Genomic DNA, 25,058 nt, shown 5'->3' with positions numbered 1-25,058 from the left:
TTAATGTTTACATTGTACATAGAGAGCACAGTCTACCGAAGTTAAATTGCTTTGGATTTTCAGTAGGAACAGAGGTGGAAGATATAACCTACTTTGTCACCTTGTTTTAGTTTAAGCAAAATGCAGAGTATACTCTTCTACGAATTCCATTCAAAAATACTAATCCTGGGGTGGAATTAGTTTTTATTAGTTAGTCCTAAACGTTGTATTGTTGTATATTTTTTATTAAATGTTCTTATTTATATTTCAATTCTTGAAAAAGAGTGGTATGACAAGCAGACGTTCACGAGGAACGCCAGTTATTAAAAATATCATAATACAATAGCAGAGTGAATCCTCCTCATAGACAATCTTTGATGCGGTGTAAATCATTGACTTTCTGCCCTCTGCTGGCCAAAACTTTAATATTTACAGTCTAAACACAGCTCAGATGTTCTCACTGAATGTCACTATAAATGTACAGTATGAATGATTGACATAGATTAGGCTTATCTGATGAGAATTATTCCAAATGGCAAAGATCGTTTTTTAGTATAAATATAATTTATCGTGTTGAAATGAGTGGAGTCTGTTTGGTTACTTTGAATTTTCTCAACACAGACCCCAGCAGGAACCAATGGGCATGGGCGCAACATAACCAGTGTCACAATATTTGATTTAATGGATCATTAGATTGACTATTTCTGTGCATTTGGTGCTATTCCTTAAAAAATACAAGGATGATGTGCTTTATATTTTTCTGTTCCCCGGTAACAAATGAAATTCCCATGAATTACTTTATTGCTCACCTAAAATTGATCTAATTTTTGAAAAATTAAATAAATTGCTTCCCAAGCTGGCAAATAGTAAGTTTCTTGTTTCTCCTCAATAAATAAAATCAAAAAGCACCATCAGTTGTCAAATCTTACAACGAACATTAAAGCCGTTTCTTTCAGCACTGTAACATGCTAACTGCCTTGCTAACGAAAACATTAAACTAAACTAAGCTACAGATGCCAGTAGTTTAGTAGAACATTGTAGTTGCTAGCCAGCAGTAGAATATTTAAAATAAAACCAGACTTCAGATACTGTATGTTCAAAGACTGCTTTGCTCTATGGAAGCTTTAAGAGAACAATACGGTGGCTCTGAAGGTCAACTGACACATCATTTCATGTCCTCGGAGCGAGGACTGTTATGATCCCTAAGTCTCAGCTCTCTAAGATTTTATTGCACAAAGAAAAATATGACTGACACAGTAATGTGTTTAGTTCTTAGATGGTCTTTAGTTTATTGTGATGAAACACATGTAAGACTCAGTCATTTAAACATATATAGGGTTTATATATTTAACTTTTCAACATTCATTATAACCTGAACGTCACATCTAAGAGCATCTGTAAAACAATTAGTGCAATTTACAGTTACAACTTTACAGATAAAATAAAAAAACAGCTTCTTTCTGCAAAAATATACATATCTATTTAATAAAACTTCAGGTAAAAACCAAACGAAAGGTACAGCAAAAGAAAAAAAAAATTCTAGATAACATCTGGAGGCACGTTAGCTCAGAACACCACTGAACACACATGTTAAACATCAGCGCACTGAGGGAATCAAAGCGTTTCTACGAGGCACTACGCAGACCTCCACCTGCACACCAATCACCACCCTGGTGTCAGGAAGGCGGGCTTAACAACGACATGTGAGTCAGACGCTATGAGGCACGACGGGCGCAGAGAAGCAGAAATAACACTTTAAAGCAATTTTTTTTTTACATTCAGCGACAAAAATACAAGATTATGGCATCAAACAAAGGAAGAAAAATACATTTAGTCTTTTGGGTTTTAAAGTTATGGGATGAAGAAGGAAATATTTTTTTTATAATGTTTTGTTTTAAAAATTTAAAAAAAAACTAAAATAAAAAAAAAACGAGAACATATGAAATTGCTAACAAGAAATCACCCAGTATCTGACCTCAATATTGGTTGCAAGTTCTTATAGAAATGTAAAATTCTGGTATTATGAAAGCCATTACACAAATGGTCTGGTTTAAAATGGCACTAAAGTTATGGGGTTACAGGTTGATTTGCAATGTTGAAGACAGACTTCTACAAAAACTATTGGTGCATTTACGCCGATTTTACTGCTGCCTGATGCAAGATGACTTTTCTAATGCAAAGAAATTGTTTTTTTTTCTTTGAACAATTTCATATGAGATACAGTCTGAGATAAAAAAAAAAAGAAAAACCTCACAGTTATTGATCTGTACGAGCGACGATGACAGTCTGACAGAGCGAAAAGGCAACAAAACACTGCCATAAATACATGACCCTCAGAGCTACAGTACTTCATGCATGTAATAAAACACTGTGACAGTATCTCTTATGTGTATGCAACTACTCACAGCTACATTTACAGTCAGCACACAGAGTCAGCAACTCTGACTACATACTGAAGAAACTTAGTTTACTCCATTGTGAACAAAGATTAACAGTGAATGCCAACTGATGTATTAACATCAGTCTCCGCTTTTTTCATTCAAGGCCAGAAACCCTTAACTATTCTTCAAATCATCAGTTTAATGATTAAATGCAGCTACCTGGGTTACTCCCAGAATAGGTCTACAGTCTGGCTTCAGGCCATTAATGAAACGGAGATTGTTGAATTTCACATCAAACAAAGAAGTTTAACATTTTGTTAACTTCGAGCACCAAACACTTAAATCACAAAATAAATCATGAATATATCACAACCAAAGTACAGTCATCCAATACTGCTGGGGCTACATTAAGAGCTGGGACCTTCAGCATTTTAATCCCTTATCTATTCCAGTTTGTCTGTACATATTACTTTGTATTCTCATCTCTGGGAATGTGGACGAAGCTCATAAAATCCTCCTTCATCTCTCTGTCAGAGGCTGTTTACAATCGGCTGGCAGCTGAAGCTAACCTGTTCCTTAATGCATGAAGAGCGACAAAAAGGAGACATTATGAAGATGAGTTTTGGATTTGTCTCTTTTGTAATGTTTAATTGTGTCTGAAAAAGTAGCTTGCACCATATTTGATTAATCTCATTGCGATTGTTGGATATGAAGAGGCAGCAAAGTGAGCTAATGCAGGCATCGACTGACTTGATCCTGGAACACAGTAACAGCATCAGTGATGAGATAAATAACTGAAATGTTATAACTACCATTGAAATTGTTGGATTATTACACAATGGTCTCTGTACAAGGGGATTAATGTTAAAAAATAGTCTAGGTAATAATTTTATGTAAGGAAATCCTTTTCTTTATCTCACTTATTTGGAGCATGAGGTGGGTAACAGGAAACAAAAAATTCCTCATCAGATTATACGGAAAGTTTTTAACTACTTTTTTTCCCCTTGTGATAATGACTACATTTAATTTGTTTTCTAGAGATCTCAATTTGTTTATCTTGTAATCTCAAGATAACTACCAGTAGCTGCTTTCCCCATGAGAAGATAATGAAATAAATACTGTAAATTGAGCTCTTGAGAATAAAATAAAGTGATTTTTTTAAAACTTCATTTAGCTAGTTTTCCAGCTTGTCTATGTAATAGTAGCAAAACAACGATGCTACATTTTGCACCACATTTTTTTTATAAATTACTTGATGTGGAAAAGCATTTTTTTCATTAGTAAAGTTGTCTAGTTTTTTTAAGCTCACCAAAATGTTATTTCCAATGAGAAACTTTGATAGGATTTTCGGGTACATCCTCTAATCATATAAACTAAATATCCTTTGAGCACATTGTGTGTGTTTTTAAAAGCTATTTTAAGTCTATTAATGATGCTAACTTCGTCATTAAATTAGCTGAGTAAGCCATGTATTCACTATTTTAAACTGTTAGCACAATTTTAAAAAACACAGATTCACTTCTTTTTGATTCTATATTCTTATAATTTTTTTTAAGGAAGATGTATACTGTAGAAACTACAAATATGCGTTTCTTGTATGCTAGCAGTTAACCCCATTTAAGAGCAGACATTGTTCATGTAGCTTTTGTTTCTTTTGTCAGTCTGAACGGATCCTAAGAAGGTTTTTTAATGGTTTTCTAAAAAGCTTCCAAAGAAGCTAAAGTTATTTTCTCTTCAATATTGTGCACAAAATCTATTAAGATCTGCTCAAACAAATCTTTCCAGAAGTTATTATTGAACAAGATCATGTGTAGCAAAACAAACTTTGTCAGTAGGGCGTGTTATTCACAGCTGCTGTGCTTCAGGCAGTTTATCTCTTTACAGCATTGATCTAACTTTAATTTTCTCATCACTTTCTTGGCTCTTAAACTTTCAGTTCCAGTGGGCACTGTGGTTTCAGATAATCAGGGATTTTCTTGTTGGATTTTGTGCGCTCATTAGCTTTGGCAAGCTTCACCACAACATAAATGTCCTCTAAAACCAACATCACCAAACAACTTTACAAGAGAAGAAGAATAAAGCCAGTTCAGCCTCCCATGAGATTTATCGATTTATAAACAACTTCTCCTTAGGAGTGCTTTGATATTTCTTCATACCCTCTGTTAAACATACAAGACTATACAAGAGGTCAAAATCCCTCTATAGCTGCACTAACAAAGTTATTTCAGCTGACACTGAGACTACTGCTACACATACTGTATACATTAAGACATTTTTAAACTTCTGTTAAATACTTTGTTTGTTCAACTCTGAAGCTTATCCATACTGAGAAATTGTCAAAATTCAATATAAACTCTATTTTCATATAAGCAGTCTATTCATTTATTGTTATACGTGTTTCTTTTTTTGTTTCTTTTTTTAAAGTTAACATTCAAAAATTACTGAATATTTACCGTGGTTATTGTGATTCTGTAAGTGTTTTGTCAGCAGCAGGTGGACTTAGTTTGATCCAGGACTTCCTCTGTCTTCGTGTTCAGGCAGTAAACATTAAACCTCCTTCAGTCTCATTGTTGATCTGCGGCTCGTCAGCGTTGCAACAAAGCTACATGAGTAAAATCACAGCTGGCTGATGGCACCAAATTGGCCTCCCAGGTTCAACGGGAAGCAGGTAAAAGGCAGGACTCGGGTTTTCAGCGTTCAGTGTCCTCCGTCTCTGGAGGAAGGACTCTCAGAACGTCCGTCTTTCACGCCGGCTGACGACTTCTTCTGCTTATGCTTGGACTTTCTCAGCATCCGAACCTGCAGACGGAGCACAGGTACACATAAAATACAGTAAAGAACAGAAACAACTACGGGTAAGCCAACACAATACAGTGAAGGACCTTTGGACTATGGGTAAAAGAACAGTTGAACTATGGGTAAACAAACAACCTATTACAGCATAGTTTAACTCAACATGAATAAATAGAACTACAGTTATAAAATAATGCACACCAAGTACAGTGAAACAGATACATTGCTGCTATACACGAGACACAGTTAATTCCTGTCATTCAGCAACTTTGTTGACTCCCAGTTATATATTTCATAATTCTGCTCCTCACCTTTAAAGCCATCTATAACCTCGCTCCTCTGTACTTCTCTGAACTCCTGCACAACACAACACACCCACCCACACTCCCAGGTCTTCTTCTTCCACTCATCTCACTGCACCACTGTCCCGACTGTCCACCATGGGGTGCAGCAGGGCCTCCAGTCGTTCTGGAACTCCCTCCCACCACACGCCCATAATACTGACTCTCCCTGCAGTTTTAGATCTCATCTCTTTTTAAATAGGCCTAGTCAGTCTGATCATTATCTATCCGGTCTCATGAATCTTCTCCACAATGATTTCCTGTAAATGTGTCTTTGAATTGTTAGTTTTATACATGTTTTGTTACTTTGTTGTTTTTATCTAAAAAAAAAAAAGAAAGAAGTATACCTTGGGTCCAGCAGCAGAGATGATAATGTGTCCTGGTGGTTGGATCCACGGTTCTCCGTCCACCTGCACAGGTATGGGTTTGCTCACAGTCAACCTGATGTAGTTCCCTTGAGCAATACGAATCCCTGAGCGCATGCCGCTCTGTACTTGGCCCTGCACACACACACACACAAACACACACACACACACACACACACACACAAAGTTGAGAGTTCTGAAAAACCTGGTAGGTGAACCTTGAGTTGAGTCTGTGATACTGTGAATGCTTTTTTCTTTTCACCATGTGGACCACCCCGGTGACACCGACCACCTCCAGCAGGCCATCATCTATCCTTGGTTTCCCATGGTGACCGTCTGCCTCAGACCCCCAGAGATCTGCACCTGAACCCCAACTACAAACACAAGAAAACATTTCATAATTAGGTAGCAGGTTATATTGAAACATGGCTGTGTTTTTCTTTCTTTTTTTTTACCTGGGTATATTTAAGAAGATCAGCCCCTCTATGTTGGGCAGTGGAACGTTCTGAGCGTCCACCTGCAGCTGCAGCTCTTTGTGGAGACTCCTGGTGTAGCTGATCTTTTGCAGGCCGACCTTCACGTACACACTTTTGTTATGGAACCTGTGGAGGTTGAGGAGGAGACATCGTTGGCGGTAATAGGAGTCACACTCTAAGGGAAACGCATCTCAAACGTGTGCACAACCTGAAGACAACAGAAGGGTTACCTGCTGGTGAATTTATCAGGTTCGTCTTCTCGGGCCTGGTGAAAGTCCAGGCTGAGTTCTGCGTCGATGCCAAGACCAAAGTAGTTGTTCATTTGCACAATCTAAGAGAAAGAGGCAATATAATCAATAACAAACAAGATACTTTTCTCATTTCACCAGAGAGAATATTTAAGAATGGAAACTAAGGATTTTTTTTTTTAAGTACATAATACAGGTGAACACCATATACTATAAATATACTTAAATTAATGCACGTTATAATCAAGTACAAATAAACTGCTGGTATGAACACAAAGCTGTATACCAAATTGGTGATTAACTACAGGTATACATCATAGATAGATTACATAGATCCTCTGATTCATTTGTAAGTACATAAAAACTACTAGAGTTCATGCAACACACTTTATAAAGATGAATTATTAACGTAAAAGTATACACACAACGCAAGAAAGGTGTACACAATAAACATATTTGCAAATAAACTTTAATATATAATAAAGTACAAATAAACTAGAAGACATACTAAAGTACAAATAAACTACTAATATAAAAAAACAGATACAGATGGATTTATGAATAAAGAAATAGAAGCTTCTTTTCATAATCTTTTAACCAGGAGTTTTTATATATATATATATATATATATATATATATATAAAACATTTCTCTGATATCAGCCACATTCATCTCTTCAGCTCAGATTACAAACGAGACTGGAGGAACAGCTGTGTTAAAGTCTAACCAAGTGTAAAAATGTTTCAGATAGTCAGTCTGGACCTTTGGAGGCTCCAGGAAGCCGTTGTCCTTCCCGTCCTCAGAGATGTCTCGAGCGTCCAGCAGGATGGTCCATCGGTCCATCAGGACCTCGTCCGCCTCATCGACAGAGACCAGGATGTGGTGGGTGTCTTCGCCGCTGTAACCCGTTCCCCAACGCAGCACACGAGCCAAGTCATTACCTGAAGACATCGGACATGCATCAGCACCTGTTCACCTGTTTTTAGAATCAAACTTTGAATGAACACAGGGAAGTGCTCCTCTCACCTGTTCCCAGAGGGACGATGCCGATGGGCGGCTCTCGACACACCAGTTTGTGACGGACTGCCTCAAGTACTCCAAGCACCCAGCCCACCGTCCCATCCCCTCCACAGACCAGCACCCGGAACCTGGGAACCTCCCGGAACGTATGCAGGCTGTGGAAAAGACAAACAGAGAACAGAAGGAATATTTCAGTTCAACATCGTGATGATTTAGCAACCGGCCACAGCCTGACAAGCAACTATGGAATATATTGTATAACTATCAATAAAAATACATGATATATGTTTTAATAACAAATATTCTAAAAACTGAAATATATAATAAAACAGACAGTATTCTAGGATTGATGTATTTTCTTAAATAAATCAGGTTCTTCATGCTGTGTTGGTGTCCCTCACCCAGCCAGTGGCCCTCCATTGGTGATATCAAAGACCTGGTGAGGGTTGAGAAGTTTCCGGAAGCCGTAGAGAAGCTCTCTGCCCTTCAGACCGCCGCTCTTTGGATTAACAAACACCAGCAGAGGACAGACGCCGTGTCCCAGCTTGTTGTGCTAAAACAACAACAACAGAGATCACAACTTCACGATCAGAGCTCGTGCGGTGAGGTTTCAAGTTGTTTGTTTTACCGCCAACATTTCCATTACTACTGCCAAAATATAAACATCGTGATGTTTTGCCTTTGAGCCTCATGAATCTTTCATTGTTCGATTATTAAAGCCATGGATTCTACACTTCTTCTGTTTTGATTAACTGCAGTTGTGTTATTATGTGACTGTTCCTGCCTTGAATATTTGTATTTGGCTCATTTCCCTTTATCGTTCCCTTTTTGCACGTTTTACGTCACCCTTCCTATAAACCTGGATTTTTGGTGACTTCTTTTTTACCTGCTGACTTTAAATTTTGTTGCCCCTCTATCAATGAAGTGTTTTACTGTAATATCTGGAGTCATGTCCTCTGCCCCTCATACCCTCGTACTCCACCACAAGAACCTCAACCCACCTGCATTTTTAACATTAAAAAGATATGTTTCTGTCTGTTTGCATTAGGGTCCATTCCCCTACATCAGTGTCCTAAAAAAATATTTACACCAGATGAAATCTAAACATACACAGTTCTGAGAACAAAGTTATTATGCAAACACATTTAATTGTTTGCTGTGTGATGAATTGATTGTTACCAGGATCTCTGGAATGACGAGTGATGTTAGCGTCTTGTTGTTGACAGTTGTGTCTTTAGCAAGCATGTAGATCCTCTCCGCTTCAGAAAAACATGAGATCTGCAACGCCACTGCACCTACACACACACACAAACAAACACACACACACACACACACACACAAACGAGAGTGTGCAGGAGTTTGCATTTATTTTAGCGTTTGAAAAAAAATAATTCACCAATAGTGTGCCAAGGACTTCAAGGTTGTCTCCATATCAACCTACTCACCCTGACTGCCATAGATGTGGCTGATGGTGACCAAGTGACCTTCAGAGAGAGAGAGAGAGAGACAGAGAGAGAGAGAGAGAGAGACAGAGAGAGAGAGAGAGAGAGAGAGCGCATAGAGGGAGGGGGAGCTGTTAGATGATCCGTGCTGCTGAGAGCTGTTTTTAATAAGACTGGAGGTTCATCAGAAGCGCTTCTTTGGAAAATATAAAGGCTCAGACTCACTCTTGATGGTCAGGTGTTCCTCGATCAGCTGGGCGTACTCCTCTTTGACCAACAGGGGGGGCAGTCCTCCAATCAGAATGCTGACCTGCACCATTCGGTTGACGTTCTCCACAACGTAGAAACGAGTCTGATTCATCTGACGAACAGACATCTAGGGGAAACAAAAGCAGCTTTATTTCACCTGTAAAAATCTGATCAAAGTAAGACAAGAACAAAAGACACAATCACACACAAGATGGAAAAATGTGATTGAATGGAAGCACTGAAGGGAAAACTATAAAGCTGTGATTCCAGATATTTTATCAGATAGAAAACTTGATGGATATAAAAGAAAATAGATTTTTAAAAATGTACGAAAATAAATACACAATAACTATAACAACTACAGTGAAAAACACAATACGAAACAGGGGGAGATGTTGTCACACTCACAACAGCAGACTTTTAAGCCCTGAAATTCAAACAGTCAACTGGCTTTAAAAAGAGCTGGCGCAGGTGCTTCAGGCGAGAGATTTTTAACCGGGTTATAAAACATTTTATCTAAAACTTGGAACACAGTTGGTCTGATATGTTACCTGTCTGGGCAGATTAAAACTCATTCAAACATCTTTGTAAACGTTGAAATAAAAATAAAATGTGTTGTTGCAGCACTTATCTTTCTGCTACCCTCTTACCTTTCTGATCTCCTGCAGCTTCTCCAGAATGTTCTCCTGAGGGCTCAGAGTCTGTCTCTGCACTGGAGGACAGAAATAGAGGACAGTTCTGATTTGACGTCTTGCTTATGTCAGCATTTCAAAACTGCATTTTTGTCATCAATATCATCCTCGGGAACTGAAACGGTTTCTAGCGCACAAACTATGAGTTAAAGACTTTAGACTTTATACTTTATTGTCCTCGAGGGGAAATTCTTTTTCACGAGAAAAACAGTACAGTTTAAGGGCTGCGCACCGACAGGGAGTGACAGACAAACATACATGGGGGACAACAGAACATACAGTGCATATGGTTATGAGAGGACCGGGGAATGAAACTGAGGTGGAACACAAATAATAACGGCCACCAACAACTAGTTAAAGCTACTCTAAATTGCTAATATGTGCTAATTTGAGTATGAGGAGTTGGACGGAATAAGGTCTACAGTACATACCGACACAATATGATAAGATACAAAACCTTCTGATATGATCATAATGATACAATAGTTTGGGATACAATACTTTTTAGTACGATACAATACGATGTGATGTGATACAATACGGTACCATAAAATACTATAATTTACTACTTTATGATTTGATACACAAGGGTCTGATATGATATACAGTAGTTTGATATCATACTGTACGATAAGATACAATATGGCCCAATACAGGTACATAAGACAGGATACCAAAGTATATGATATGATACAATGGGATACTTTATGTAAAGATACAATACGCTTTTTTTTTTTTTTTTACATGACTTTACAATACAATATGATATATCTTTTATGATTTTTTTTTTTTCCATTTTCCTTCTTTTGTGTCCTAAATATTTCACAAACTGCTCACCTTGTTTGCTGCTCATGTAAACCTCCATCAGGCTGAAATTGGACAGATCTTCTCCCTGAAACGACACACAGTCGTCAACAGAGGCTCTGACATCTAACAAACAAAGATTCATTCATCCGCACTGACAGCTGTTTTATCTTACAGAGATTAAATTCCAGGAAAAACATTCAGCAAATCTTTTAGTCATAAGGTAAGCCCCCACAGAACTCTACATGTCTCTAATAGTAAAGAAGCCTTTTCAGTTTTATCCGGGGTCTTTTATTTTGCCAAATAAATTGAGACAGCAACTTGTTGGTTGTTTTAAATGTGGACGAGGGAACCTCTGATGAAATAGTTTTTCACTGTGATTTGAAGTTACCTTTCTGTCAAGCTGATTGAGGACCTCAGAGAGGACTGAAGCTGCCGTGCTGCTCTTCGATACGGAGACAGAGACAAAAGCCGCACCTGACCTGAAACACAAAACAAGAACAAGCACAACAAGACTGGAATAAACGTTATGTTTCCACCATATTAAGGGATTCTTTCCTGTTGAAACAGCTCGCCTCACCTGGGCCATCCTGCGTGCACCTGGATGACCTCGGCGTCTCGGGGTTTGGCTCTCAGCAGCCAGGTGTCTCCTCCGTCCTTCAGGGAGCTCCTGTTGTCTGCACTGCCGTTACGGTTGAGGATGTCGTTGCTATGGAGATGCTGCATCCCTCCAAACTCATGCAGCTCAAAGTCCTGAGGTTCATCAGGGAGGTAGAAAGCCCTCAGTGCTGCCTCCTGTGGGGCAACACAGGTAACAAAAAAAAGGTTTTAATGAAAACCATTGGGACAATGTTTCAGTTTTTCATAATTTTTTTATATTAGATACAAAAGTAACTTGATACAAACTAAAATGTAGTTTTAGTCAACAAAAGAAGGCTTTGTATTGTTAATGAAAAATAGATAATTCTGTGTAAACTGAAATAAGTTCTTCTTGCACAAACACTTTTCTTGTAAGCTACCAGTAAATATTTAATTATTATTATAAAGAGAAAAAGATTTTGTAAACGCCACTGTACAGGATTGTTGCCAACAAAGCCTTCAATTAATTAAACCCCTGCAGTATATAGGCTCTTTAAGTATTGATAGTAGTTTTAGTGATCGAAATAAAGGTTGTCGTAGGAAGGGGCGGAGCTCTCACCACCACTTCCTCGTTCCTTGTGGTTCGGGGGATGGAGACCAATCGGAAGCAGCTGCGCTTAATGGCATCGTCGCCATCAAAAACCTTCACGGACTGTTTACCTGAGGGTCAAAACAAAAAGCTGTTCTCTTAACTTCTTGAATGCCCAAAATCTGGGTGTTGGATAAAGATGTGAACTAACCCGACTCTGGAGCGGCCGACTGAGCGTCTTTAGACGCAGCAGCAGCAGGCGAATCAACCTCATCGGAGTTATCTGCTCAAAAAAACACAGAGATATCAAAACAATAACTCCCTGATCAGCGACTCCAACGACATAAATCCACTGCCTCCTTCATCTTAGTTTTGTTAACAATGCTTTCATTTGACAATTTTCATAACTCATCAGCGATTGTAAACTCCTGCATACTAAAATTTGCAGAAACAAATGCTACACTTGACAAAATTTGAGAACATCAGTAACACTAAAATAGTAATACTAGTCCAAGAATAATTCACTACAAAACCCTAAACAGAACAGTCAAACATGCACAGTTATGGCTGGTCATAAGTACATGAACTAAACAGAAAAATCTCTCTATAACAGGTCAGCTCAACAAATCACATCAAAACTTTCCTCACTTTCTTTGCAAGTTTCTGCCCATGAAGTTTAGTTTTCGATAGATCAATGGTTTTTTTTGCACTGACCCTTTAATTTGTAACAACATTTTAAACACTTCTTATTTTCACATCAAGATTTTAGTTTACAGCTCAAAGAGGCAGCAGAGGTGTGCAGTCAGGAAATGAGTCAAGTGTTCGTGGTTCACACAGAGCAGCATCACAGAGGATGTGGTGTTTATCTATGTGTGTGTGTGTGTGTGTGTGCATGTGCATGTGCATGTGCGTGTGCGTGTGCGTGTACCCAGTTCTTGGTTGCAGCTCTCTGTGATTCTGTAGCAGTGCATCTTGCTGAAGTTTCTGGAGTCGAGGCGGACGCAGGCCGGGTGCAGCAGCATGGAGCGCAGACGTCCCAGAGCGCACTCTGCTGGAACGCTGAGGTAACAAGCCGCATGACTCTGCAGACGGAGAAACGGCACAAACACGCAGAGAGTTAGAACTTACGTAGTTTCAGCTCAGGGTTTTGAGTGGACTTTACACCATAACTTGAGAAACAACTTACACAAAGCTGGAGCAACAGGCCACTAATACGTTCTATGTGACTGTCTTTCATCTTACACATGCATCCTGGGTGTTCAGGGTGGATTCTTACTGTTCTCTGTAGAAATATGCTTTTCTCTTCAGCAAATGATTTCTTTTGATTTTAAATACGGGTAAGTCCATCTAAACAAACATTCTAAACATGTAAAGACACAAACGCCACCAATAAACACAGACAAGAGGAGCACTTTGTGAGGACAACTTAGCTACCTCATCCTTACACTTTATGAAGAGTCAAAAAAGGTAGCATCCTCCATTGTAACATAGTCAGTCCGTTTCTTCCACTTCTTGCTCCTTAAAGTCTTATAGAGACATTCATCTTCATCACAACGATGTCTTCATGATTTACATCTATTCACTGAGCTACGGGGCTTCAGGGTGGTACAATTCCTTTGTTATTGTTTTGTTTTTTTATGCAAGCAGTAACCAGTAGTTTAGACGGATACCAAGCATTTCGTGAAACCAAGAGAAAAGATCTTTACATGTTTCATTCTTTCATGTTTAAAGAACATGGCCAAAGGACTTTGAGAGTCATGTGTGAAAGAACAGCTCAGGAGGATTTCAGGAGCAACCTGTCCTGAAATGTTTTGGCAACTTTTAGGATTGCATGTGTGAAAACGGCTTTAGATAGACAGCTTTCAGAAACTGAGAGGGATTGATAAAAAGGGGGAAAGAAGATAAATACCCATGTTTTGATGGTTCATGCATCCTTGTGAAATGATACCAGTCCAGGAAATCCAGAAAAGTAAACTTCTCTCAGTATAACGGCCTACTCACAGTAATTGAGTGTTATGAAAACATGCAATTATTAGTGTTCTGTAGTGTTGACCTGATAAAGGAAGTTAAACTGCGGCTCTCCACCCCCCAACCCCAAACTGTGACTCTTCAGTGCCTCAGGCCCCTCCCCCTCTCTGGAGCTCTCTCCCTGACAAAATCCGCAATGCTGCGTCTCTCAAACACACTTGTTCACCAAAGCTATTAGTCTCAGTTAACAGTCCCCCTTCTTCTTTCCTTCATTTGTTTTGTGTCCTTTTATTTTATGTTTGTTTGTGTTTTATTTATTTTTTGTTTTCTCCTATGGTAGACTCCCTTTTCACTACAGTTGAGCGTCCGTGGGTTTCTTGAAAAGCGCAATATGAGTCCAAGCTATTACTATCAGAGATTTTTACAACCTTCAGTTGATCTGCATATAGCGCATATTTTTAGACTCAACCTTTCCAGTATTTCAGACAGTCAGTTGGTTTCTGAAAAAATGACTAAACACAAGTATTACGATTGAAAATATCCAAAATGAGCATTTATAAACTGGGATATTCAACTTTGTTTTCCCCAGTCTTAGCCTCAGGTGTTTCATTCCTGCAAAATAAAATACAATCAACTCTGTGTTTATCGTAACCTTCGAGGCAAAACTCGGAGACAAACAGGACTGAAGAGCACTCTCTGCACCTCTCACTCCTGCTGGTGGAATTTATTACTTTGAAAACAAGGTTAAAAAAAAAAAAAAGAGCAAAATGCGTCAATGGGCTGCACATTTGTATCACCTCCTCTCTTCTCTCATGCTGACTTTCTTTGCTAAAGGATTATATTTCACTTCAGAGCTTATTTGTGCTGAAAAGATATTGATGTTAATTCCAACAAAAAATAATCTCAATAACGACTTTTATCAGTTGGCACAGGGTGAATTCCAGACGCGTGTGGCCGTCTGTGGTAGAGTAAGTGAACATTTTCAGGTGGGATGCGTTTAAAGGTTATCTCACCGTGATGCCGCACCACTCGCACCTCATCCCCGCCATGACATCAGACGACCCGCAGGAACGCCGACACACCTCACACCTGGATGCTGATGGCATGTTCCCCTCCCTCCAGTGGTGGTGGAACGTATCCTGCAGAGTGAAAAAGTAGATCCACAGTGAACAAAGAGAAAAGGTCTACAGTTTTACAGAAACGGTTGACTACATTTGTTTCTTTTGTGGTAAACTGCTCTTCACTCTGAGTATCTCGGCAGGAGTCTCTCAGCTTCATCTTATTGATGATAATCAGCGACTGTGAGCGATCAATCACACTGTACTGAAGTCTTCATCTACTGCTCCGTCTGTCTCACAGGAAGACTCGTGGTGGACTGATCAATAACACACACACTCACGTTTGCCATTCATCTGAAACCACACACACACCCCTGAAGACACTTGTGTATGTGTCAACACTTTAACATATAAGCACTGTCATTTCCAAGTTCCCTTTTTTTTTTACGTGCTTTTGCAAGTTATCCTGATCTTACTGCTTCAAATTTAAAAATGGAATTGATATGTATTGTTATATTTGTATTAATTGTAAACATATTATTAGATATTTTTCCCAACCTTGTCATAAAGGAAATTCTGTAAAAATATGACATCTTGTTTCCATCTCACTTGCTATAAAGGTTAACAACATTTCAAGTAAAGACTTTTACTCCTGAAGAAAAAAAGTCTGCTCTGCTTGAGTGTCTTTTTTTTTTTTTTGTAACTGTCCAGATCATAATAGTACATGTAAGATTTTAGAGGACTATGAGAGGTGTGAGTTCATAAAGAGAATTAGCTGTCCAACATGCCGGTAGCATTTGTTTATGGTTTAAACAGCACAGTGTGTGCGTGTGTGCCAAAATTAAACATAGATATGACACGATTAAATCAAATGATATTGCAGCCTGTTTTGATACCACACCAACTAAAACAGAAGTCCTGAAGTCTTTCCAAAAAAAGGGGCCTAACATCACAATCTGGTATGAATAATATCTGCAGTAATGCACACTCTGCTGTTGTATTGATGCTTTCTCATTAGCTGACAGATCAGAATACGTACTTGCTGGGCAATAGTGCGACCAGTTTGTAACTATCCAACATTAACAGATCTAGCTTGATGTCGAGCTTGCAGCCTCCCGTTTCATGAAGTTTTCACCAATGGTTAAAAGCCCAACATTAACTCTAGTCCAGCTCCTTGCTCTGCCACTCTTTCTAACTCTTCATACATAATGGTCTTCTTCATCCAAAGTCTTAGTCATTGTATCAAACAGTACACAGACCGGCTGTGCAGTATTGTCTCTGCATTCTAACTTACCTGCTGCAGAGTGGCGTCCAGGTGACTGCTGCGACAGTCTGCACAGCTGAATACGGCACAGTCAGCGTGGACATGCAGCTCACAGACTGAAACACACACCACACATGTTATTTGATGTCAGGAATGTGAGAGGTCAAAGGTGAGCTGCACCTCTCTACACTGAACAGTCTGAGCAGAAAACACAGCAGAGCCTCACTGAGCATATGTGCTGATTCACAGTCAGTCACACTTAAATCAGGTTTGAAACATGTTCAAATACAGACAGGGTGTTTCACAGGTGCTGCTGGTTCAACGGGTTTAACTGATGATGTTGAACTATTCCTACCTTCACAGCGTAGGGCCGTGTTTACTTCTGTTTGTTTTCTGCAGACGCAGCAGAAACGTTTTTTATGACCCGCCGGACCGAAGCAGTGAGCCACCGGCACCTGCAAGGGGCAGCAACAACATTTTTACATTACAAAAAAAAAATATATATATATATGTTGATTTGGTCTTTCTGCTGACAAAATCCCTCTTTGAAACACTGAATATATTTATGGCGATCCGCATAACCGAAATGCTCTTTCAAACAAATATCTAGCCAACCTAACGTCAAGCTAAAACTGGAGCTGAGACAGGTTTTTTACGCCTCCGGAGTCCATTACACTGCACCCGCCTGTCAGTCAGATCAGATATGCACCTTATTGTGAAGAACGCTAATCCTTCATAAAATAGAAATGGATGAGTCACTAAGATATTCCCTCCTGTACAGAGAGTGCAGATCAGGTTTTTCTGAGAATGCAGAGATCTTAAAAATGTGTCTATGAAATATGACAGATTTGACTCAATAAGGCTAATTAACAAGGATTTTGTTTTCTATGTTACTGACAATTGAGGAGCATTTGCATGAATCCAGACAGTTTGTTAAGCTGCTTTTAGATATTTTTACCAAGTAGGTTAAGAAAAATCCTGAATTAGGCCTGATCGTCTATCAGTGACGAATAGTAAGAAAGCGGGATTATTTTTAGATGAAAGACATGATGCAGAAATTGCATCTCTGAGAATCACCTGAAATCAAACTACCTGGTTGAGTTTTTTGTCTTTAACAAACACTCTGTCACTACTCGCTGATGTTTATTGCATCTTTATAAAACAGTGCAGCAGTTAATGAGGCTCATTGATCGGTGCTGAGCCAATCAATAAACATCACATTTGTGTGTTTGATACTCACCCGCACAAGAGACGGAGTCATGCAGGTACAAACTGATCGCAGCGTCTTCAGACATTTCTCGTGACACATGAAGTTACACACTGAGGAGGAGACAGCATAGTCAAACACAATAACAAGAGGTTGAGCCTGTCTTATTGTGCATTTAAACTCAGACTGTTAAGTCATAAAGGACCCTTTTTACTCTTTTCCCACTGCTGTTAACAAAAGAGAATCTTTACACATAAAGCAACAAAAGAAGAAACTGCAGATTTCAGATGAATCTCCGAGGTCAGGGATCCTACTTGAACAGTTTTCTATCAAACAAAAATGTGCTGTGATATCATGAAACAGGGTGATGCTTAAATTTAGACACTTTCATGAAAACAAAAAAAACCTGTTGCTTTTAGGAGCCAAATTAAACTGTGTGTTTTTGTGTCTCCACCTCGCCTGCTCTGCCTGTGTGTGTGTAACTGAACTGACAATAGTTTGTGGTGTTTCTCTGCCTATTCTGTCACGTGTGGTGAACCTCACATGTTCGCTCAGGCCAACTTTCACACACTGATCTCTTCAACAACGGTCAACCCCTCCTGTCTCTTTCAAACATGTTCTGTAAAAAAAACAGATCAGCCAGGTTGTTCCTGCCCGAGGCTCCAACACAACTCTCATTCATCTGATAATAACTTTAATTCAATACCAGAGAGAGTCAGCAGAGAATCAGCTGCCTCTTGAGATTACAGTACAGATTGCTTACAGTCAGAACCTCTTTTACAAAATGCTTGTTTATAAGGTTGAACTAGGTTTCATAAAAAGAGATGTTCTAACTGTCCCTTGCAAGTGTGAACACATGATGCTTAGTGTGAATGAAAAAGTCTTCTTAGTTAGAGCTACCGGCTTTAACAGTCTAAAGAAAAAAGAGACAAGGCATCTTTAAAGGGTTGTTCTGGATTTTTCTTTCTTACTGTCCACCTATTTTGACACATTTTGGGTCGACAAAACCGGAAGAAGCTAAAAGTTTGTGTTTTGCAGCATAGATTTCTACATCTTGGGGTGCTGGTAGCGTAATGGTTTGGTGCACGCTACACATGTGTCGAGGCTTTTGTCCTCCAAGCTAACGGTCCCAGGTTTGAAATCTGTAGCTCAAATCGAATTTCCTATCTCTACAACAAAGGCGCTAAAAAAAAACTATATACACACACACACACACACACACACACATATATATATATATATATACCTCACAGAAGATATTTACGCACATTACAGCCTGTTTCACTTCTTCAGGCTGAAATAATTTACTGCACACACTGAATAGTAACTTTGAGTCATTTAGATCCAAAAATCATGTTTTAAAGGATCAGGTTTAAAAATACCAGGGTTATGACCTTTCGTTTGTCACAACCTTCCCAAGATCTAATGGACTGAAATGGACTCAAGTTGCACTAACCTGAAGGATCCTGCAAGCACTGCAGTTTGTTTAGCAAACATATGATGTGTAGATGTTTTGTTAAAAGAGGTTTGGTGTGTGATCACAGGAAATATGAACAGGCAGATGAAGCACTTTGATGGCCTCACAGTTTGCGTTAATCCATCTGACAGATTAAAGATGACAAATGATGTTGTTACATAATCCATCCCAGCTGTGACAGCATGCATGCAGCCTTGTTAATGATGTTGTTGTTGTTGTTGCAGCTTTTAATGCATCTGCAGCTGCGTGTGTTTGTGCGTGCGCGCGCCTTTGTATGAGTGTTTGTGTGTATGAAGAGGATAATGATGATGGTCACTTCTCTGCCTGCTCCCACTCACGCACATACACACACCGCCTGTTTCCATGACAACCGGAGGAAAGAAAAATCAGGACTTGACAACTGTGATTGCGCAACAGACTCTTAACACCTCCCGAGAAACACACGCACGCACACACACACACACACACATTGGAGGGCATGGACAACCAGTCGGAGTAACTGTGCAGAGAGGAGCGCGTTTGTTATTGTGTGAGTGTTGGCTTGGATCTGCTTCTACAGAGTGCCTGTTGAATTCATGATGAAGTTGTGGCTTTGTGAGAGGGAGGAGAGGAAAGAAAACAACATGACACGGAAAGAATTAAAGGAGGGATTGACAATAAAGAAAAAACAAATGACAGGGTGTTTAAAAAAAGAAAAAGAGGCCAGCAAAGGAAAGAGGAAAATAATGTGAGAGGGCAGGAAAAGGCAGAAGATGGAAGGAAAGGATGAGAGAGGGCATAAAAGCAAATCAAATGATTAAATTAGGAGAGAAAAAAGGGGAAAGGATAATATGAAGAAGGGAATCACTCAATATGGATGGAAGGATGGTAGAGGAGTAAATAAATGAAAGAATATAACATGATAGGACAATGTTCGGAGTAGAAAAGATAAACGAGAAAAAGAAACAGAGGTCAAAAAAGGAAAGCTAAAGAGCAAAGCAAAGGATAAGATGGGACGGAAAGGGAATGGACAGAAAAAGGAGGACAGGAAAAGACAGGATGCCTTCCTGGTTGCTAATTTCTACTGCAGTCGATGCATCTTTCAGTGCACTCACTCAGGGAAACTCTCTTGCATCTTTCATTACCTTTGCAAGTTTAATAAATCCACATCCATATCTGGAGAGATCCAGTGTCATTCACATACTATAGCCTACGACTTCTTTGAATAAAATGGCAAAATGACAGTTTGGTTTGAGGTTTGTTCAAATGTCCTGATTGTCCTCTGACAGAGTAGAGACACAAACACACTTGGTTCAGGGTCATCTGCAGCTGCACAGGCAGAGCAGGGATTGGGAGAACCAGAAGATGCACTTGTGATGGGTATGAGTTCAGCCTTTCATAAATATTAAATATGGGCATCTATAGGCTGTTGTAAATAATACAGGAGTTACAGTGCAGATTTCTACCTTTAGGTGGGTGATTACCTTCACACAGGAAGCCGATGAGCCCCCAAATGAAGTCGCTGCAGCTGTGGCAGAAGGTGGGTTTGGTCAGGGTGACTTTCCTGAAGCAGTGACCATGTGCGGAGTTCTGGTACTTGGTTCGGGGACCTGGGGAGTGCTGAGCCCTCTTCTTCCCAGCCACAGGGCTTTCGGTCCAGCTGTCCGCGGCGTCAGGGTCCGCCGGTCTGGCCCTACCTGATTCCGCCATGTCCTCCTACACAAGCCTACACAGAAACACAAGGGCGACACTACAGAGTACGTGTGGATTAACTTCCACTGCAGAAAAGCCCAGAGACATCCCACCGGGTCGAGCACAGCTCCAACAGCCCGGGGACAGAGCGCCGTGCTCGGTGTGTTTAATGGAGCTGTCCCCGCCTCAGAAGCGAATTATCCAGTCCAAGAATACAGAGTAGGCAACCAGGTCACGACTTTGTACTCCAAACAAGATTAGTTTTCTAAGGTGACGTCGCTAACCACCAGCGGAGAGTCATCCCACCGGCAAGACCCAGCGGTGCCACCCAGCGGTTCTGCCCGGCAGAGAGGCGCTGAGGTCGGCGTGTCTCCCGGAGCTTACCGCCTCACAGGTTTGCTTAATATCCAAGTCGTTAGATATTAATCGTGTATCCAGCCGTCTTTAAAATATAGTTGATGGTCCTTGAAGGCAGTGAGGCTTTGTTTTCTTTCGAGCTTCGTCTTCTCACGGTGAGGAGACCGTTCACGCCGAGATCAGAGTCCCTCCGCCCGGAGACAGCGGTGCCACCCAGCGGCGCTGCGCGGACGAGAGTGCGCCACGCTCGGCGTGATTCCCGGAGCTTCAAGCTTCGAAGTCCAGATGAATAAATAATGAAATATTGATCCAGTAGGCTAGAGATGGATGCCGAGACAGTCCACAGCTTTATAAAATGGATGAATGGTTTATTTTCAGTCACAATAACAGCCGGTCTGTTAGTCAGCCGTGCAGCATGATCCAGCAGCTCCACGCCCGGGAGAAACACGGCACAATCCGGCTGTGAAATCGTCCAGAACCCGCTTTCAGGTTTGGCTGTAAACCTTATTCAACAAGTGTGAAATCAGACGGAGGGGGTCCGCTTCATTTTGAGGTTTCTTCTTCCTCCTCCGAGGCTGATTCTTCTTCCGCGTCAGTCTCAAACAGTGATTTACTCCTCCTCCCTCCCTCCCATCTCTCCTCCTTTCCTTTCCTTCCTCCCTTTATTCCCCATCCCTGAATTACCCTGTAGCCTTGTAAATAAGTGAATGAATCCCAGCCAATATGGTTTTTTTTCTGTCACCTTTCCTTCCTCACTTTGTTTCTCCTTTGTAGTTCTTTCCTTCCTCTTTGTGTACTTCTCTCCTTCCTTATTTAGACCTATTGTTGTTATTTTTAGTTTTATCTCTTTCTCACACCAAGAGCTGACAAGCATTTTTATGAAAAAGTCAGTGTTTTGATGAAACATTTGTCACATTTGTCACCATGTCATTATTGTGGTTTCATATGAAACTCAGACACACAAAAACAGATAGCCTACACACAAACTATAACCTTAAAAATAAACTATAACCCTCACAATTAAATCAACACACAGACCCTATTCAATTATACAATCATTTAAATTTATTTTGAACAATGATTATATACAATATACTGTAATAGTATCGCATAATGATAGCCTATAGATTGTGGATGCCAGTGCTCAAGTTTAGTTGATTTTTGATCTGTCCTTCAGGACCTCAATGGTTGCAACATGAGCCTATTCAAATTAAGAGTAAACCTCTGATATAGCAGATTTAATTCATTTGAACATTCATGTCAAGAGGAATGAAACAAACTTTGCCTTTTATGGACACTCACAACTGCAAAGGTTTTACACTATTTTTTTTATATAAAAGTCTGCAGTATTATTTGTGTAATAGTCTGCACATTTTTGTCAGCATTTTCTAAATACTATTCACATTTTATTGCCAACTGTGCATTGTTGTTTTTTTTCTTTATTCTTAATTTGCTTATTGTAGCCATTGAAATCTCAAGGACCCAAAGATTCCTTACATCCTGTTTGGTAAATAATCTAATTCATATTTTCTCCATTTTTGCAACGTTCAAGGGTTATCGAAAGTTGTTTGGCTCAGAAAAAAATAAAAATAAAATTGTGACCATGTTTTATCATCATTGTGTGTGCATATGTGTAACTCCAGTTCATTATTGCATGCACCAGCAAATGTATGTAAGCTGGCCCTGTGCAATAGGTTATGTGCATACACATCTTTGCAAAGTCTGTGCAATAGGACGATGTGCAATAACACCAGCACTTTAGCACTTTGCCTCCTGTCTCTTTACGCACTTTAACTCTGATAATTACTTTATCCCTGGTTTGTTTTGAACAAAATCACATAGACAGTGTGTGTCTTTGTGAAGTGCTGTACAGTTTGTTGTTTGGTTTTGTTTGTTGTTGAGCGATGTGTTTATGAGAGTCTATGTACATCTTGTGTGTATGTGTGTATGTGTGTGTGTGTGTGTGTGTGTACCAATAAAATGCCAGCCGATTATGACGGAAGATCGCCTGTGGCCATATTGACATGTTTATGTTCATTAATATGTACTGTTCTTATGTAAAATGAGCATGTACAACATATATCCTACATGAACAAATATTGTTTTTGTTTGTCACAGCACAGAGTTGTACCTATTGTTCATGAACACTAGATGTCAGTGTGGGACAGTGAAGCGCTCTCCACAACAACAGAGGGAACTCCAAAACAGAGATATTTTCCAAGAATGTGGTATATCCTCAGATTAGAGTTGGAAAAGAGATTTTAAAAACAAACACAAATTTAACAGATATTACTACAATGCAGTTTTCCTGTTCATATAAAATGTCCCTTTCTCCATTTTTAAAGCATTTTTATCCACGTTTAAATGTTACTGTTCAGCAACTGGCAGGCTGCAGAGAACTTTCAACTGCTTGCATCAAAGACGTTGTCTGGATTTTTAGCTCTTAGACATCTTTTCTGTTGTCAAAATTGCACTTCAAACAGTTGTAATAAATATCTCAAAAGGACATTTGGGTTGGCATTTTATCAAATAATGTTTAAGTCAACAGTGGTTTAGGTTATATGCTATGGTGAAAACATTAATGAACGCAACAAACCTTAAAGAAATGCATTCAAGAAACAAGTTTCAAATCATATTTGATCCATTTTTTTTAGAGATCATAGATTAGAGACAAATGGCATTGGTTCAATTTAATATGGATATTTTTGATTGGGCAAACATAATATTGATTTAGGGTCAACTCACATTGGGTCACTGTAATATATGTTTGATAAACTGAATTAACTGTGATGAAAGTTTTAAAATACGATTGGAAAAATATGAATATTTCATGCTGAGATTTTGTACAAAGTAAAAATATGTTGAAGTAATGAGTCTTTTTTTTGCCTGTGTTTTTGACAGTTGTGGGACCTTCTTTGGGGTCCTGACCCACATTTTGGAAAACAATATGTTAATCACTGAGTTATATTAATGTTACAAAAAGGTGCAATAAAGACTGGAGGATGGTAACAACCAGATTCTTATTTTTTTCTCTCTCATCTCAAATCAAAAACATTAACATTGATTTTCATAAAGCGTCCTGTCACTCAGTTTAAAGTTTTGAATTCTTTCAAATGAAACTCTGCCTGTGCTGAAGTATATTCTGATCCTGATTTCAAGGTTTTTTTTAATTCAGCTTTCAGTTTTAACCATTCTTTAATAGGTCACAATCTCACAATCTCTCAGTTGTTGCTAAATTGGCATCCTGACCAACAGATGGCGCTGCTGACTGTGTAATAAAGGACTGGGTTCTCTGTAAAACAGCCAAACATGAATAAAACTTTGACCTTTGCTTTGAAAAGGTCTCAGCTGGTTTAGTTCTGTCTGAATTAAAAAGAAAAAAAACCCTCAAGCTTTAAACACAACAATTGACACTTATGATAACAATCTGAAACTGCCAGTGATAAAAATAAAATCAAAATAAACTTTTGAAGAACACACTTTGAGCCATTAAGGGCTAGGTTGAAGACATTTCAGCCTGCTTCACTGCAGGCTAGGGAAATCTACAACTACTTGTACCTGTCTGAAATTATGACACTGAAATACGCTCTGTAGCTACAAATACTGCTTCTCAGCATTCAGAGAAAGGATAACAGTAAAAAGAAAGTGAGTGTTTGAGTGTGGGATTTCTGGGGCTTCTGCAGCCAGCCTCGAGTGGACGCTCAAGGAGCTGCAGTTTTTTTGGCTTCATTTTTCAACACTGAAGGTTGCCACTTGTTTCTAATCCAGCTGTCAAGGTTGCTATTTGACAGGGGAAGGAACAGCTGGTGACACAAACGGGGAAATCTTTCTTAACCAGACATCTCATGCATAGCCTGCATCTACAAAAAAAAAAAAAAAAAACCCTCGGTATATTCAGTAATTAAATAAGTATGTATTTATCTGCCTCCTCTTCCACTCTCCCTGGGTCTCTCTACCTGTGTTTGTCTCCTCCCCCTCCCTCTCTCTCCCCCTCTTACTCTCCCTTTCCCTCTCACTCCCTCTCTCATTCCTCAGTCTCGCTGCTGCTGCTCAGACGGCAACAGCTCCGCCCGCCTTACCGTATCTCACTATCTCTCT

General features: G+C 39.5%; 1 protein-coding gene across 1 annotated transcript; it reads right to left on the bottom strand.

The window, feature by feature from the left end:
• Window positions 1-1,239: 1,239 nt before the first annotated feature.
• dgkq (diacylglycerol kinase theta) lies at window positions 1,240-21,915 on the bottom strand. Its single transcript, XM_079352318.1, has 23 exons — window positions 20,396-21,915; window positions 17,489-17,568; window positions 16,604-16,703; window positions 16,279-16,364; window positions 14,940-15,065; window positions 12,887-13,040; window positions 12,170-12,241; window positions 11,989-12,089; window positions 11,371-11,585; window positions 11,182-11,272; window positions 10,824-10,878; window positions 9,945-10,006; window positions 9,271-9,421; window positions 9,049-9,087; window positions 8,783-8,898; window positions 8,005-8,156; window positions 7,610-7,758; window positions 7,346-7,524; window positions 6,566-6,666; window positions 6,315-6,461; window positions 6,122-6,233; window positions 5,842-5,994; window positions 1,240-5,159 (listed from the first exon to the last, which is right to left on the bottom strand). The coding sequence occupies exons 1-23, from the start codon at window positions 20,619-20,621 to the stop codon at window positions 5,058-5,060; spliced, it is 2,769 nt and encodes a 922-aa protein (XP_079208444.1). The 5' UTR covers window positions 20,622-21,915; the 3' UTR covers window positions 1,240-5,057.
• Window positions 21,916-25,058: the final 3,143 nt, after the last annotated feature.

Source organism: Symphodus melops (genome assembly GCF_947650265.1).
Source record: "Symphodus melops genome assembly, chromosome: 9".
Lineage (NCBI taxonomy): Eukaryota > Metazoa > Chordata > Actinopteri > Labriformes > Labridae > Symphodus > Symphodus melops.
Note: the sequence above shows the minus strand (reverse complement) of the source record. Positions and strands in the feature narration are given on the sequence as shown.